The sequence below is a fragment of the Aythya ferina genome (genome assembly GCF_964211825.1).
Source record: "Aythya ferina genome assembly, chromosome: 17".
Classification (NCBI taxonomy): Eukaryota; Metazoa; Chordata; class Aves; order Anseriformes; family Anatidae; genus Aythya; species Aythya ferina.
This window is the reverse complement of record NC_140316.1, coordinates 15,751,804-15,766,558: the sequence shown is the minus strand read 5'-3', so window position 1 is coordinate 15,766,558 and position 14,755 is coordinate 15,751,804. Positions and strand designations below refer to the sequence as shown.

Genomic DNA, 14,755 nt, shown 5'->3' with positions numbered 1-14,755 from the left:
CTATTCACTCCTGAATATTGGAAAGGATAAAATATGTTTATTCATTACTGATGTATGCTTGGAAGAGAAAACTGCTGATTCCAGAGGTATGGTCCATTCACTCAGAATGAATTTGCAATACTGTTTCTTATTGAGAAAATGCACAGAGCCTATCATAGGTTACTGACATATGAGGCATAGTCCTATACAGGGACTGATGGCACATGGCTCTCTACACACACACAGTATTTTGAGCCAAGGATGATGGGGAGGGAGAAGCTGATTGCTACTTTTCAACCACTTCACTGTTAATGAACTGAGAGGCGTTTAACTGTGATGGACCAACATTATCTTCCCCTTTGTGTTCATATTCATGCACAACGTGTCCAGTGATTGAGACTGAACTTTACAAAGCCCTAGTACTTGAATTTTACTGGAGAAAATGAATCAATTCACTTTGAAATGGACGTGAGAATTTCCTTCTGGTGATGGAGATGAAAGCTGCCAATGTAAGAGAACGATTTCAACATTTTCTGGCATTTGAATGACTACATACTGAGTAGCTTCCAAGCTGGGAAGAGAAACAGAGACTTAAAAAAAAAAAAAAAAAACAAAAAAACAAACAAACAAACAAACAAAAAACCATAGTGTTTTCTTTAATTTTAAAGAATTCAGATAACTGATTTTGAAAGAGTGAATAATGTTTACCATTTCCTTCAGATACCAGGCATTTATAGTGCCTTTATTCTGGATATTTTCTCTGGCTTTGAAAATCGTGTCAACAGTAATTTTTTTTCTAAAGCAGGAGAAAAAATATAGCTGAAATGCCAATCACTGAAGGAGTAAGAATTAAGATTGAGTCAACCAGCTTGCTCCCTTCTGTGATGAGTTTGTATGCACAGCTCCTGCTTTCCTTCCTGTTAATTATCTTTACTCAGGAGGAATTTCAGAAACCTCCTGTTGATCGTGTCAAAACAATACATTTTGCAATCTGTTCATGAATTAAATTAAGCTTCGTTCTGACAGCATCGATGGTAAATGACACTGTCTGATTCTGAGCACTTACTTTCTTTACTGCAATATTACTTTATATCTTCAGCATTGGCAGAGGGAGCTGCAGGAGGCGGGCCGCCTGCCCCTTGTGCTCCTCGCTGCTGCTGGGTTGCGGCAGCTCTCGGATCGGCGGCGTTTTGAGCCAGGGGTCAGTGTCTGCGTGCCCAATGGCTCCTGTTAGGCCGGCAGAGGACTGAAAGCACTTAGGTCTTTTTGAACTCTGGGGCTTGTTTTCCTTGTCTCGCCAGCACTTGCCGTGCTGGAGTTTCGCACGGACTGGAAGCGGGCGTCCTTTGTTCTGGAGCTGCCGTATGATCTGTGTGCGCCTCCTGCCCCTGCTGGGAGGGAGGGAGGTGGCGCGCATCCCCTCAGCGCCTCTGCTAGCGGCAGTTCTGTGACTTTTCCCCCCTGCTGCAGCTCCGCTGGTCCAAGCCCAGCGCCCTGGCCGCGGGGCAGTGCCTCGCTGCCCTCCTGCTGCCGCTCGCTGCTGCCGGCACCCGCGGGGCAGGGCGCGGAGCTGCGGGGGCGGCCGCCGAGTGACCGCACGGCGGGGATGCGGGGTGCTGACGCCGCCCGTATCGCTTTCGTTTGTCATCGCTTCCTTTCCAGAGAATTCCAAATTCCAGAAGTAATTCCGCGGCAGCCTCCAGATAATTCCCAGTTGGAATTACCGGAGCAATTCCGCCGCCGCGCGCGGGCCCGGGCCGCGGCACCGCCCCGTGGGACGGGGGAGGGAGAGAGGGAGAGACACGGAGAGGGAGGGTCTGGCGGGGGCGGGCCTGGGGGGCGGGCCCGGGCGGCGGGGGGGGGGAGCTCCGCCGCGGCCCGCGCCCCTCTCCGCCCCCGTGCGCGGCGGGGCCGTGGGCGGCGCCGGGCCGGGCCGGGGTCTGGCCCCACACGCGGCGCTGGGCGGCCGCGCGCTGCGCCCGGGCGCTGCGGGTCCGCGCGGGCCGCGGGCGTGAGCGGTGCCGGCGGGGCCGGCCGAGGAGAGCCCCGCTCCCGTGGCCCGCGCGGCGGGGCCGGCTCCTCTCCCGCGGGCGGCGCGGGCCGGGCGGCGGGGCCGGGCAGCATGAGCGGGGGCTGCGGCCCCGCTGCGCTCGCCGCCGGCGCCCGAGCGCGACCTTGATGCTCTCCGTCCCCGCTCTACAAATATGATGAAATGGCAGCCCCGGAAGAAGGTGGGTGGCGAAGCGGCTCCCCCGGGGGGCGCCCCGCGACGGAGCCGGCCCCGGGATCGGCGCCGCCCCCTGCCCCTGCCCCTCGCCCGCCGGCCGCTCGCTGTCCGCCGGCTGCCGCCGCCCCGCCTCGCCCCGGGGCCGCAGCCTCGGGCCCGCTCGCCCCGCGCCCGCGGAGCGCCCCGCGCGGGCCGTTCCCCAACGCGGCTGCTCGCGCGGAGCGGCGCCGGGCAGCGGCCGTGCCACGGCGCGGGAGGCGCCCCGGGAGGGGCCGGCCCGCACCGAGCGGCGCCGTGGTTGCGGGCGGCCCGGGGGCCGGGGCTGCTCGCTGCGGGCCGCTCCGCAGCGCCACGGCCGCGCGGCGGCTCCGGCGGCTCGGTGCGTAGCAGGACGTTTTTTCTACCGCGCTTGGCAGCGCTTTTTATTGACATTCTTTTCAGGGAAAATCTCGCAAACTGAATGCGCTGCGCTGCTCCTCCTCAGCAGTGACCCCCTGCTCCCGGCAGCTGGGGGCTGTTGCACGTTTTCTGGTGTGTTTTTTTTGTTGGTTTGTTTGTTTGTTTGGAAAAACCTACTCGAACCAGCAGGGCTCCTTCTTTCTTTGTAGCATGGTGCCTGATACTGTGTTTTACATCAGGGAAGAAATAGAAATCACATGCGAAATCCATGAGAGCATCTCTCGCTTTGAGCACTAGACACCGCAGTAAGCAGTGCTTCAGAAAGTCCCGACCAGACGGTGCATTGCCGCTGCATCTCTGAGGAACCTGTCAAGCTTAGTGTTGCTGATCCCTCATCTCTTCTCAGCTTTTCTGAAGCTGTTCCTTTAGTTGTTTTCAAGCGGGCAATTACTTACTGTGAGAGTTCTTATTTCAAGTCGTTGTATCTTCAACAGAATAAAGAGATGATGGGCAAGCTCCACGGGAGTTTCTGTATGTTTTCCAAGCTTCTCTGTGTCTTCCTTCAAATTAGTTTTAAGATGTCTACAAGCTATGGATTTTTAAATGTCTGCTTTTACTATTTTCAACTGAATGTGCAGTTACTCCTGTGGTTATGGCCATGGAAACCCCTCTAGGCCATGGTTACAGCAGTATCGGCTGAACCGCTGAAATATTATTCTTGGCTGCTGGCTGGACTCCTTGACTCTGGAAGATTCCGTTTCAAGTGTCAGGATTCACTCTGCAGTGCTGGCTCACCCGTTGTGCTTAAATCACAATGTCAGATGGCTTTTTTTTCCCCTCTGCATTATTGTTTGTGTCCAGATAATGTTGATTTTAGGCAACACAGTTTGCTTGTGTGGAGGTTACTGGAGACAGCTTAATTCATCTCAACTATGAAACATCTTATTAGTCTGAGTAAAAACTGATTCCTGTTCGTGCTGTGATGTGATGGAAACTATGTTCGTGTTGGAATAGGTTCTGCATTCAGCTGTAGTACTGTACCAATAAAATCTCGGCAGAGATTGAGTTTATTTTGTCGTTATTGCCAGCATACTCACGTGAGTGTAGCCAGGATTTCTGCTGGCCTGGCCTGAGTGCCTTTGTAGTGTTGCAGTCATGTGCTTTACAGAGCAGTTTCAAGAAAATGACTCATACAAACCGCTCAGGAATGGCACTGCTGTTCCATTTGTTAATAGGAAGATCGATGCAGTTTTCACAAAACGAGAAAGCAAGTTTAGTAGCTAGTGTTCCTATAGCCCTTGGTCATTTATAGCTGCTGGTCATTTCTGATTAACAGTTTTCCTGTCTTTCACTGTTAAAATATCCAAGAATGAGAGCTGTAAATGTAAAAGCTGTGCATGTGTGCTGCTGTACTAAATTAGGAGTCTTGTTTGTTTTATTAGGTTTGTACTCATGTTCTTTTGCTTTTCCTTTTTTTTTTTTTTTCTTTTTCATGAAATGTTTAAGGTGTTTTGTTCATTGAGGAATTATTGCTTTTACAACCATCAAACTGTGCAGCATAGGGACTGAATGCAGTTTATTCACCCTGCATGTAAACCTAGATGAAACTCCTTTGTTTGGTGGTACTGATAAGCAGCTATCACCCGTGGTGCACAAGGTATTATGTGGCCTTCAGCTGATGTGCAGAAAGGTTTTGTGTGTGACTAAAATATTGTTTTGTCATAATTCATGTGTGTTTTTTGACATTTAGAACATTATTATTGTTTGTTATTTTTTTCCCTGTGCATCAGAATTAATAAAGAGTCTTCATGTGGACTTTCGCCACTTGCCTCTGACTCTGTTTCCCTTCAGGTCTCCCCTTATCTGTCAGTGGCACCTCCGTCTAGCGGGGGCCAGTTTGGAGCGAGGTTGGTGAGGATTGCCTGGGCAACACTGTTGCTGGAATGCATTTCTCTGGCAAATGGTTAGCGGGCCCAAAAGCTGCTAGAGTTGGGGTGGGGGAACAGGCAGATGGGGGGGTTGCCAGTGCATTGTATAAGAATGGCACATACAAATTCAAAAAACAACAGGAAAGAAACCATCATACAATCAAACCGGAACCATAGGTGTAAATCTAACTGAAGTGGTTGCCACCTTAAAGATTCCTCTTACTTACAGTATACAGCAGCTAGAACGAATTGTATGTGCAAACACTGGGACCAGGAACAGAAATAAAAATGACTAGAGCCTAAATAGAACAAACCAAATTCATTCTGGGAGGTCTAAAGCAGAGTGGAAAAGTTCAGGCATTCCTCACGACAGTTGAATTCTGTATCTGAGCTATGTTTTGAGTTGTGAATTTGAGCTAAGTGTCAAAATTTAAAATAACACTGAATTGAAAACAACATTATAAGTGTAGATTCTCAGTATCTCCAGAGGGGATTTCTAGGAAATCAGGGTGCTAAGGGACCTGCAGTTCTATGTGTTCTGTTGTCCACCATGCCTACAATACAGATACTCACAGATGTGCATATTCACTGTGTGGTTCTAACGCCAGTGTTTAAGTGGGACTTTTCTATTCCTTTTTGGCTGAGAGCACAGGGTATATTTTGTGGAGCTCAGTTATCATTCATATTCATTCCCGTGTAAAGCAGAACTGTGCTGCTGCTGAGTGCTCTGGGTTCTTTAATATAGACACAGCTTTGGACAGTAAACGTGGAAGATGTATTATATCACAGAGAAATACCCTTACAGGCTGTGCCAGCACGGAAGGTTTCATAATAGTCTGTGGAACAGCCAGGCACTATGATGACAAACGCTGAAAAAACATCTGCAAGTAAAGGAAAGGTGTACATCCAACCCCCCCCACACACCTCCCCACCGGCCCCTATTCTGACATCACTGAAATAGGTGCTAATGATTTTATTAATTAGTGGACTTGGAACTGAACAAAATCATGCATTTCCAGGAGCTGACTGAAGAAATCTGCTTCCTCCTCAAATTAGTTCTGATGCTATTTATTTGTAAAGAATCATGCTAAAACATATTCTCTACTAAGCTGCCATTAGAACAATAAAACAACTGACTGATCTCAAGGTAAACTATGCTTTTTTTTTTTTAACTTTCTTTTTTTTAAACCTTGTCATTACTATTTTCTTTCCTGTTAAGCTTATCTTCTAACCTGCCAGTTGATGAATATTAGTTTGTACAGCTTAAAACCCAACTTTGAAATGGAAGGGAAGGCAACTGCATTGACATTCTTCCAAATATCTGCATTTCCCTGGCTGACTTGCTGTTTTATAACTTCCTTCATCAAACACTAGTAATACAGAATATCCATATGTCTGCCATACAGATAACTGTGAAGGGCTAACAATTTTGCCTTCTCTTAAAATGGAATCACACCTGACCAGCCATAAATTAACCTTTGTAAAACATTCTACTATTTTTACTCTTAAGTGGCAGGAAGGAGGGACTTAGGAGGCTGATACATAAAATATCCAGCTGTGTTATTCATGTTAATTAGGACTTTGCAGACTGTTACGACTTGGCATCATCCCATTTTCCACAGAAATGCTAATCGGTTATAGTTGGAGAGCCCTTTCATGAATTTCTGTACTCTAATCTTAGAACTTACTCAGACACAGACCCCTACCTGCCATATCTGGGCAGTGAAACACCACTTCCAGTTTGCCAAATGTGGAGTGCATATGGCAGCATCTGCGCTCCAGAAGTTGTTAGTTTCTTGGCATGTCCCTGGTGTCTTCCTGTCTGTGAGAGTTCTTGTTTCATAGTTACACCTGTGAAGTACCAAAGGGCTGTAAAGCCACGCATTTTGGAATAGTAGGGAATTTCTTAGCCACCAGTGCTGTTGCTGTTAAATAATGTTACAGTTGCAGGACTTTGAAAAACAACAGTCTTCGGAATAAAGCTTCCATTGCTGTGATCTTACCATCCCAGTGAGCTTTCCTTGGACCTTTGTGTAACAGAGTCCATTCTGTTTTTTGTTTGTTTGTTTGTTTGTTTTATTAAAAAAAAAAGTTTTCTTTAAAATTCAGCTTCTGTTCTTACTGTTACCTTCTAGATAGGAAATTTTGCAAAATAAATGCCCAGTGTTAGAACCAGCGGTTGTTGAATTAGATGAGGCACTTGTATGCCCTGTCATGGGCTTCTAGGCCTGCATAAAGCTCTTGCTATAAAATGGATAAACAGTTGCTATCATAGATGACATTCATAAAATAAAATTGGATTTATGATTAGGCTTAATATTTCAATTCCAATTCTGTTGAATGTTAATCTATTTCTTCAAAGGAATCACTGAAGTGTGTTACAGGAAATTCTTTGCTCTCTTCAAAAAGATGTGTGTCCCAGTTTGCTTTGGATGTCAGTAATGAATTACATTGTCAGAGAGATTCCCCTAGGGACTCTTTAAGATTGTTCTGCTCCAATTTTGGTGGAGTTACTTCAAAAATACAGACAATTTTTTTTTAAGTTGTCTTTATATATATATTTATACACAAATACATGAAATATGTCCACTCAAAATTTCAAAATTGAGGGTAGCTCAAACAATCTGAGCATTAAATGCATCTTAGGTATTTTGGGTAATTGCTGTTATGATTGTCAAACCGCTTGGAGCAGAGGGAGTTGCACATGCAGCTAAAGTAGTCTCCTCTGATGTTTTCAAAACTTTGTTTTCAAGTGTTTTTTTTGTTCTTATACCTCCCTTGCACTCTCCCAATAAGTTCAGCATTGCAGCAGAGATGCATCTCAGCTGGACCTGAGTACAAGAAGAAAAAAGTAGCTTGAGACTAGCAAATAGACAAGAGGAAGTGGATTAGAACACCTCCTTAGGTCTCTTGCAACCTGACTTATTCTGTCGTTTTATGAAATAGAAAGGCACACAGACAACTATATGGAGAAGGTGGCTTGGAAATTTCCAGAGGAGGTACATGGTTGGGGTCTGCAATGTCCACACCTGTGTTGTACAGTCCTAGTGTTGAAAGCCATGCTAGGCAGAGTGCACCAGCTGCAGGGCCTGCTTTATACGTTACTTGCAGTAGACTATGTAAGGCAGGTTTGTGCGTGCTGTTGTCTCTTGCCACATTGTTCAGCTTCTCCCAGTTGGCTTTGTACCTTCTGTGGACCCTGCCTGGCAGCCAGATCTCACAGAAGCTTGGCAGATAGGGTCACACAATCTCTAGCCTAGGTGAGAAGTAGCGACTGAAGAGGGGCTTTGTCCCTAGAGACTGTACAGTCTTTTCCTTTCTGCTTTTCAGTTACTTTAGTTGAAGCACCTTTATCTAACCCCAGTTCACTTCCTGCCATGGGTGAAAGTCTTACTGCAGTGCAGTTCCCAACCACCACACTGTTATGCATTTATATTCTGTTCCATCCTGTGTGTTTACTCTCCTTAAGCCACAGATGATGTACATCTACTGCTTTCTGTGTATGTTCAGTGCCAGCAATTACAGCGCCCTGTTTCTTGTTGGGCCTTATGCAGGATTGTAGTTAGTAAACTAGTGAGGCACAAAGTAATTGAAGGGTCTGCAGCAGGGAATTACACTGGTGAAGCTGTGGTCACTCTCCCCCCCCCTTCATCTGAATCTCCAACATCAGTGTGTCTGGCATGCATGTATCAGAGTGCAGCTCCCTGCCCCCCATTCGGGAAGTAGATTTAGAGACAGCCATTCGTGCAAACCCCTCTAACACCAGGGCCGCCAACTTCTTGTCAGCATAGCTGCTGTCCTTGGAAAGTGTGGGGGTAAACTTCCATGTAGAAAGAGCTGAGAAATGATTTAAAAGTAATGTCTAACTTCTATCTGGGTTTTCTGAGATCTGATTATTGTAGCTCAGATTACATAAAGGAAGCAAACACCTTATTTTCAGGAAGCAAAGTTGGTCTTGCAGTAAGAGTTCCTATCCAGCTCCTGTGTTTTTGTGTGTTTTTGTTCGTTTGGTTTTTGTTTGTTTGGTTGGTTGGTTTTTGTTTTCTACAGTATGCCACCAGTTGTTAGCAACACAATAAAGAATAGATTTTGCAGGTTGTGTGAAAGGCAGATTGAGCTATAGGGTATTTTGTACTAAAGAAATGTGTTTGAACGCGAGCCAAAAGCTGTTATTTCCCTTTTCATCCATTAAAAAGATACATTAACAATGTCAATCAGCAGGCTTCAGAGGTTAGGCAAATGGAGTCAGTATCTGCCAATAAGATCAACAATTTAACACATCTCAGTATCGAAATTATATTAGAGAAATAAATTTACTATATGGTCATAAACCGCAGCTATGCTTCAGCTCTGACTCTGAATGAGTACATAATATTTTGAAACCTGCATTGTTTTTATTGTTAAAAATAGTGTGATGACTTTTGCAATGGTTGAGAAGGAAGTCCAGCTCTCGTTTGTCATGCATTCTTTCTGTAATAATGAATGTTATTAAGGCCAACTATTAGAATTAGCAAAATCTTTCAGCATTAGCTCACAGCATATTACAGATCTTAGTGCAGATGATTTTTTTTCAAATACAGAATTCACTTTTGTTTTTCTTAAACTTTTATTCTATGGTATAGCTGGCAAAAATTAAAAGCATTTTATGAGGTCTGTATGTTGCTTTCCTTCCTAACCGGCAATATTTTCTGAGTGAATAGTAACAGCGATTTCAGCCCAGCAGTCCAATCTAGAACTCACCTGAGTTAGTGAAGAAACTCTCATCATCTTCAATAGCTGTTACATACGGGTCTGCCCTACCAATTTTATACCAGGAGTGCTAAAGTTGTAAATGTTAAATAGTGTATGTTCTGTTCCTCACACTGTTGGTTAAGTATAGTGCCTCATTATACCTTGCCTTTCCTGTCTTTTAAGAAGAGAGTGATGTTTTTTTGGTTTGTGATTTATTTTTTTTTAATTGACTCTAGAGAAGTCTACAGTGTCTGTATAAAAGTTTTTGTTTTTTCCACCATTGCTCTTTAGAAAGCAAAAGTCTTGTGAGTTTTGTGATGATAGAAGTTGTGTACAGTTTAGTAATTCAAAAGAGATCACTTGGTATTTTGTTACAGGATAACAAATGAACATGGTGAAGATAACGTTCCCACAGTTATGGTTTAGAGTTAGGGCTCTGGGACAAGAGCCTGACTTACGTAAATTCATTTCAAGGATAGCTGCTGTTTTGATTCATGTTTAGCGTTTAGTCTGATTTGATGCTAAGGAAATAGACAAGATTTCAAACTTTTTTTGGGTAATAATTTAACAAAAGTAACTCTTCTTTCTTTGCCAATTAACTGGATATTGCATCAAGAATATTGAGGCTCTTTTACCCTTGTTTTTATGTGGAAGTGTTTTCTGAATCCAGTGATCTCCCTATTAGTACATTGATTCAAATTTCATATGAACTAATTAAGAACTGGGATGATCATGATTCTTTTAGTGGTGCTGAATTTTCACAGTGACTTTGGGAATAGATTAGGGGTTCAGGATGGCAAGTATTACTGTGAAGTTCCCAGGATTGTGAGGAATTTGCTGTGTTTTTTTTTTGTTTGGTTGGTTGTTTTGTTTTTAATTAATATTCCTGTTTTGGCTTTGAAGCTGGATTGTTTCATTTGTCCTGCTTGGGGGATAAGATATCTAGATACTATGAAATAAAATTGTAAACATGTTATAGCACTTTGTGTTATAAGCAACTCGGCTGATCTAAATGTAAATGGTATAGGATTATATACTGGATTTGTTATAGTTTCCTAATTCTGCCTACCTCAGCACTTTCTCAGCAGTTAATTGCATCATGGCTTAGAGAAGCATTCCATAAGTTGCTGAGAAAAGCTTTGCTGAACTCCGACACACTTTCTTTAGTTACATAGCAAAAGGGCGCTCTGGTACTATTAGTAAGAAGGCACTCTAGTGGCCCAGTTACCATCTCATGCAGCCTTTTTCTTCTCTCCCAAAAGTTTTCTTCAAGGCACAGAAGTCTTGGAAAAGTAGGAATGCTTTTGGGGGCCCACTGTTACAGATGAAGTCTTGGCAGCAAAAATGCATATGTTTAGTTCCACCTGAGACAAGACTTGATGCCAGTGTGATTATAACTGGCTAGTTACAATTGTGCTTGAGTTTGAGATCCCTGGATACAGGCTGGATTGTTGTCATCCTTATTCTCCATCTTTGCAGAGTCCAAACCACAAAAGCATTGGCAACTGCTGTGTCTCCTAGATGGCTTCTAGAATTCAACAAATGTTTTCATCTATTTATCTCAAGTCTCTCACTTAGTCTAGCTATCTGGTTTGTGCTTCTGCTGCAGCTGGAGCATTTGTTGTTTAGGCTCCGAGTCCTTCCATGATCAGAGCCGTGATTCCTCAGGCAGCAGCTTCATCGCATCCTCTGCTGCCATGGAGACGCGTCCCGGGCAGCCATTACAGCAGTGCTGAGATGGCGGCTCCTGCTGCTATGATTCCTGTCTGTGCTTCTGTCAGCATTTTTTCATGTTTGAATCCGGCTTTGATGAATTCCACCTCTTTGTGCTCATAACACGGTACATTGTGCCCTCCTAGGCTTAGAGCCATTGGATGTAATGCTTTGCAGCCTCACAGAAGGCTCTCGCCTGTGAGGCTTTGCAGTCTCACAGCTCTCTCCTACTTTGATACCTGCTACCGCTGAGATGCAGCAATTTTTAGTTGTTTCTGCCATCTGGAATTTGCGTAAGGCTTCTCCTGTCTTTCACATGATGTGTGAGAAGGCCAGGAGGTTGCATTCTACCCAGAGGAGAAGTATTGGTGTGCACATTAGCATGAAGTTGTGAGAGGGGTGGTGTAACCAGTCAGAATGAAGGATGGGTGATTCTGGGATGATTAGGGACTCAGTGTTATCCCTCTGCGTAAAATAGGAAGTTTTGTGAAACAGTCCTGTGGGTTATGGTAAAGGGTTATGGTATCCTTCATTGGAAATGTATTCTCTTAGCTGCTGTAAAGAAATATGCTGGTCAGACAGCACATCTGTGGAAAGAACTTAGCTGGTATTTTCTTATTACTTGTCAAATTTTTCTTAGTTTATGTATTTGCTCACTAGAAAGCGCACTAAGGGAAGTTGTCTAAAATCTTGAGGACTGGTGCTGTGCAGCAAAGAGTGTGTAAGGAATTAGAGGGAGCAGCAGAGAAGTTGTGTACACAGTTAAACTTTGAAAATAATTCCTGACTCATGTAAAAGTTAGGAGAAGACTATGATCTTCTGAGCCTCATAAATAGTGTTGTGAACATGGTGGAAAATAGTCAGAGAGGCTGTTCTGTCGGAAATCTATGAAGTTTTTTAAGTTGTTTTTTTTTTCTTCAGTGACCAGAGAGTCTCAAGATTCAAGGTTTACTTTCTTTTGGTCAGACTTGCAGCAGGCAGGGCCTGTGATTTGTCTTCGTTAGATAACTGGTGGTGACCAGTGGCTGGACTGCCTGAAGCAGGAGGTGGTTCAATGTGTCTTTTCTCATAAAGTACATTCTATCTCAGAGCTATTGCTGTCTAATTCTGAAATGTTGGTAACACTGGTGTACACTACATGTATTTTATTTGCATTGTCTTTGAGTATGCAGTCCACGGTATTCAGTAATGCCTCTGAAAGCACTGATTCTGAGGAAATTTCCTAGGGCTTCAGGTAAGCAATAGCATGATTGTGTTGAGACGATTAATTAGACTAAGTTGTAGGTCTGTCATTTGGGGACACTGAAATGCTTGCAATCCAACTGAACACACTTCACTATATGAAAGGTATGCTGAGAGAGTTAGAATAGTTTTGAGGATTAGTGGTGAGTTATCTGCTGTTGATAAGAGGGAGTTCAGATTTTGCTGTAGTTCAACTGGATATGGAACCATCGCTGATGAATTTCTAATCAGTGAGAAATCCATACAGCATAGTTGGAAGAATTCTTAAGTAAAAGCGGAAATACAGAACAAAGTTAGAGTCCTTTGTTTTATGGCTTAGAGTTTTACTGTGTTTTGTACTGGTGTATAATGAGCAGACATTGGTGTTCTCGTGTGATATAAAAACTTGTTTAGCAGTCATATACCTGTCGTGATTTGACATGTTTGGAATTGTCTGTCACAGTTAATACTTGAATAAAGCAAGGAGGGTTGCTCTGAAAATGCTGACTTCCTTACAGACTGCAGTTTTGTAATAACCAGTTATATGCTGTTAGTACTCATGCAGAGTATTCTACTTCAGTGATGCTTGCTGTGCCAGAAGGGTCAGTACAGGTGTTTGTGGAGCTGCGCTGTTACTTCGGGCATTGAACCAGATATGGGTTTTGTGTGTGCGTGTGTCTGTGACCTGGATCGCTTCCCGGTAAGGCAGGGGAGCAGGAATACCCTGCTGTTGAACTCTTCATTACATCAGTGTACTTAGATTACCTGGAAACATGCTCTAAAGCCCCTCAATCCATTAGTCACTTGTACTCTTCAGTTCAGCTATGGGAAAGTGTTACTATCTGTACTGTTTTAATCAGCCTCAGAGAGCATGGCAGCTGTTCCTGGGAGTCCTGCTGACCTTTTCCAGCACCTCAGCTGGGCAGCCCAGCACTGAAATGAGGCAAGCCCTTCATGCCCTTCTCTCCCTAAAGTGGGCTCACCTTATCTTTGTAACCTGATGACAATAAGTGGAGTCCCTGAAATACCTGCTAGTTTCTACCAGGTCTTTCCTTACCCTGAGATTCCCTGCATTAGGATTAACTTCTACTGATTAATAGTCTTAAGTCTCTTGAGTACTGAAACTGGTGTAACCACCTCCTTGAAACTATCAGTGCTTAACATTGCTTCTTTGTTCTGTTCTTGATTTGTTGTGCTGAAGAGAAACAAAAGAAGACATGACTTCATCTGGTTCTGTGTTTTAATGAATTTCATTCCTTTTCCCTTGCATTCCAAGTTTAGCTGTGCAATTGGTTCAATATTGTTCCTCCATCTCCTTTGCAACCTGCCTGATGAAGCTAACCAGTGAGAGTAGAAAAAAATATAAGATTAACTGAGAAACGCGTGTCCCTGCTTTTGTCTGTGTCACGTTGAAAGAAAAGGCAGGAGCTGGAGCTATTGTAGAATTGCTGTACTATGGTTGTAATAAAAATGTGTGAAAGTAGCATATGGAACGCAAATTTGTTCTTAATTTGTACAAGGAAGTTGTCTTCAGATCCACTCTGTCTCAGAGGTTGTAGGGGAAGAAACTCATAGCAAAGGAAGAAAACCGGTACATTACAAAACAAAACAAACAAACAAAACACACAAACACACACACACAATTAAAAAAAATCTTACAACATGAAGATGGGCTACTGACCACAGACTTGACTAGTAAATTACTAATTGAAGTATTTTTACAGCACTTAAAGGTGTTTTTTGTTTGTTTGTTTGTTTAGGTAGCTTTAAAAAATTGGAAATAAGTGTCAAGCAAAAATTAGAAAAAAGTGTCAGGAAAAATTTTTAAAAAGAAAATTGGTTTGCTGTGGTTTTGATGAATGATTTTTATTACATTAATTTGAGGGGAGTTTCCAAAATGTAGTGGGTGAAGTTAAAGCTCGTTACTAAAGTCTGTCTTTTAAATTCTATTGAACTGACTTTACCAAGTTGTGCGTATAATGTCCATAATTTCTTTTCTTCATGTTTTTGTCATATGCGCTACTTGTGTGTTACATTAGTTATGTTAGTGTTCAATCTAGGTGAATATACAAAAGCTGTTTTTAGAAGGCAAGCAGTAGGCTTCCTTCTGTTTCAACTGTACCAACTAGTATATGCTAATACACGTTTTCTGTCCTTTACTCTATGTAAATACATACTCAATGAACAACAAATCTGTAAATTTGGAAACTCTTCAAAACTGTTCTTGAATTACTGCACTGCTAGGTCATTCATAGCCTTGCTCCGTAGGCTCTCTTTCTGACTGAGGTCTTTGATTTCTACTATTGTGCAAAAACAAGCAGAAATGTTGATAGTGTCTTCTCCTTTGAGCGTTGCCGGACTCTTCATTGGTATGAGCAGGGCTCATTTCACTTGCCACTGAAGTGCAGATGCTGCAAGGTGGCATGTGGTAATTGTTAAATATTCGCAGACACTGTGGACAAAAAAACAGCGCTTACTGTGTACGCCATTTACCTGGTGTATTTATCGTGAAGCTCCTATATGAACTGCAGTTCTGTGAGATAGTGGGGCTGTAACC

At 43.5% G+C, this 14,755-nt stretch overlaps 1 protein-coding gene across 3 annotated transcripts in view; it reads left to right on the top strand.

Moving 5' to 3' along the window:
- TTC28 (tetratricopeptide repeat domain 28) overlaps nt 1-14,755 on the top strand; it is a 150,960-nt gene that overhangs the window by 41,911 nt on the left and 94,294 nt on the right. The window contains exon 1 of one of the 3 annotated variants that reach the window (XM_084538759.1): nt 1,922-2,210. The exons of the other annotated variants lie outside the window; for them this stretch is intronic. Within the exon in view, the coding sequence (XP_084394885.1) occupies nt 2,184-2,210 (27 nt within the window). The 5' untranslated portion in view covers nt 1,922-2,183. Of the gene's footprint in view, nt 1-1,921; nt 2,211-14,755 lie in introns of those variants that run through there. 3 annotated transcript variants of the gene reach the window in all.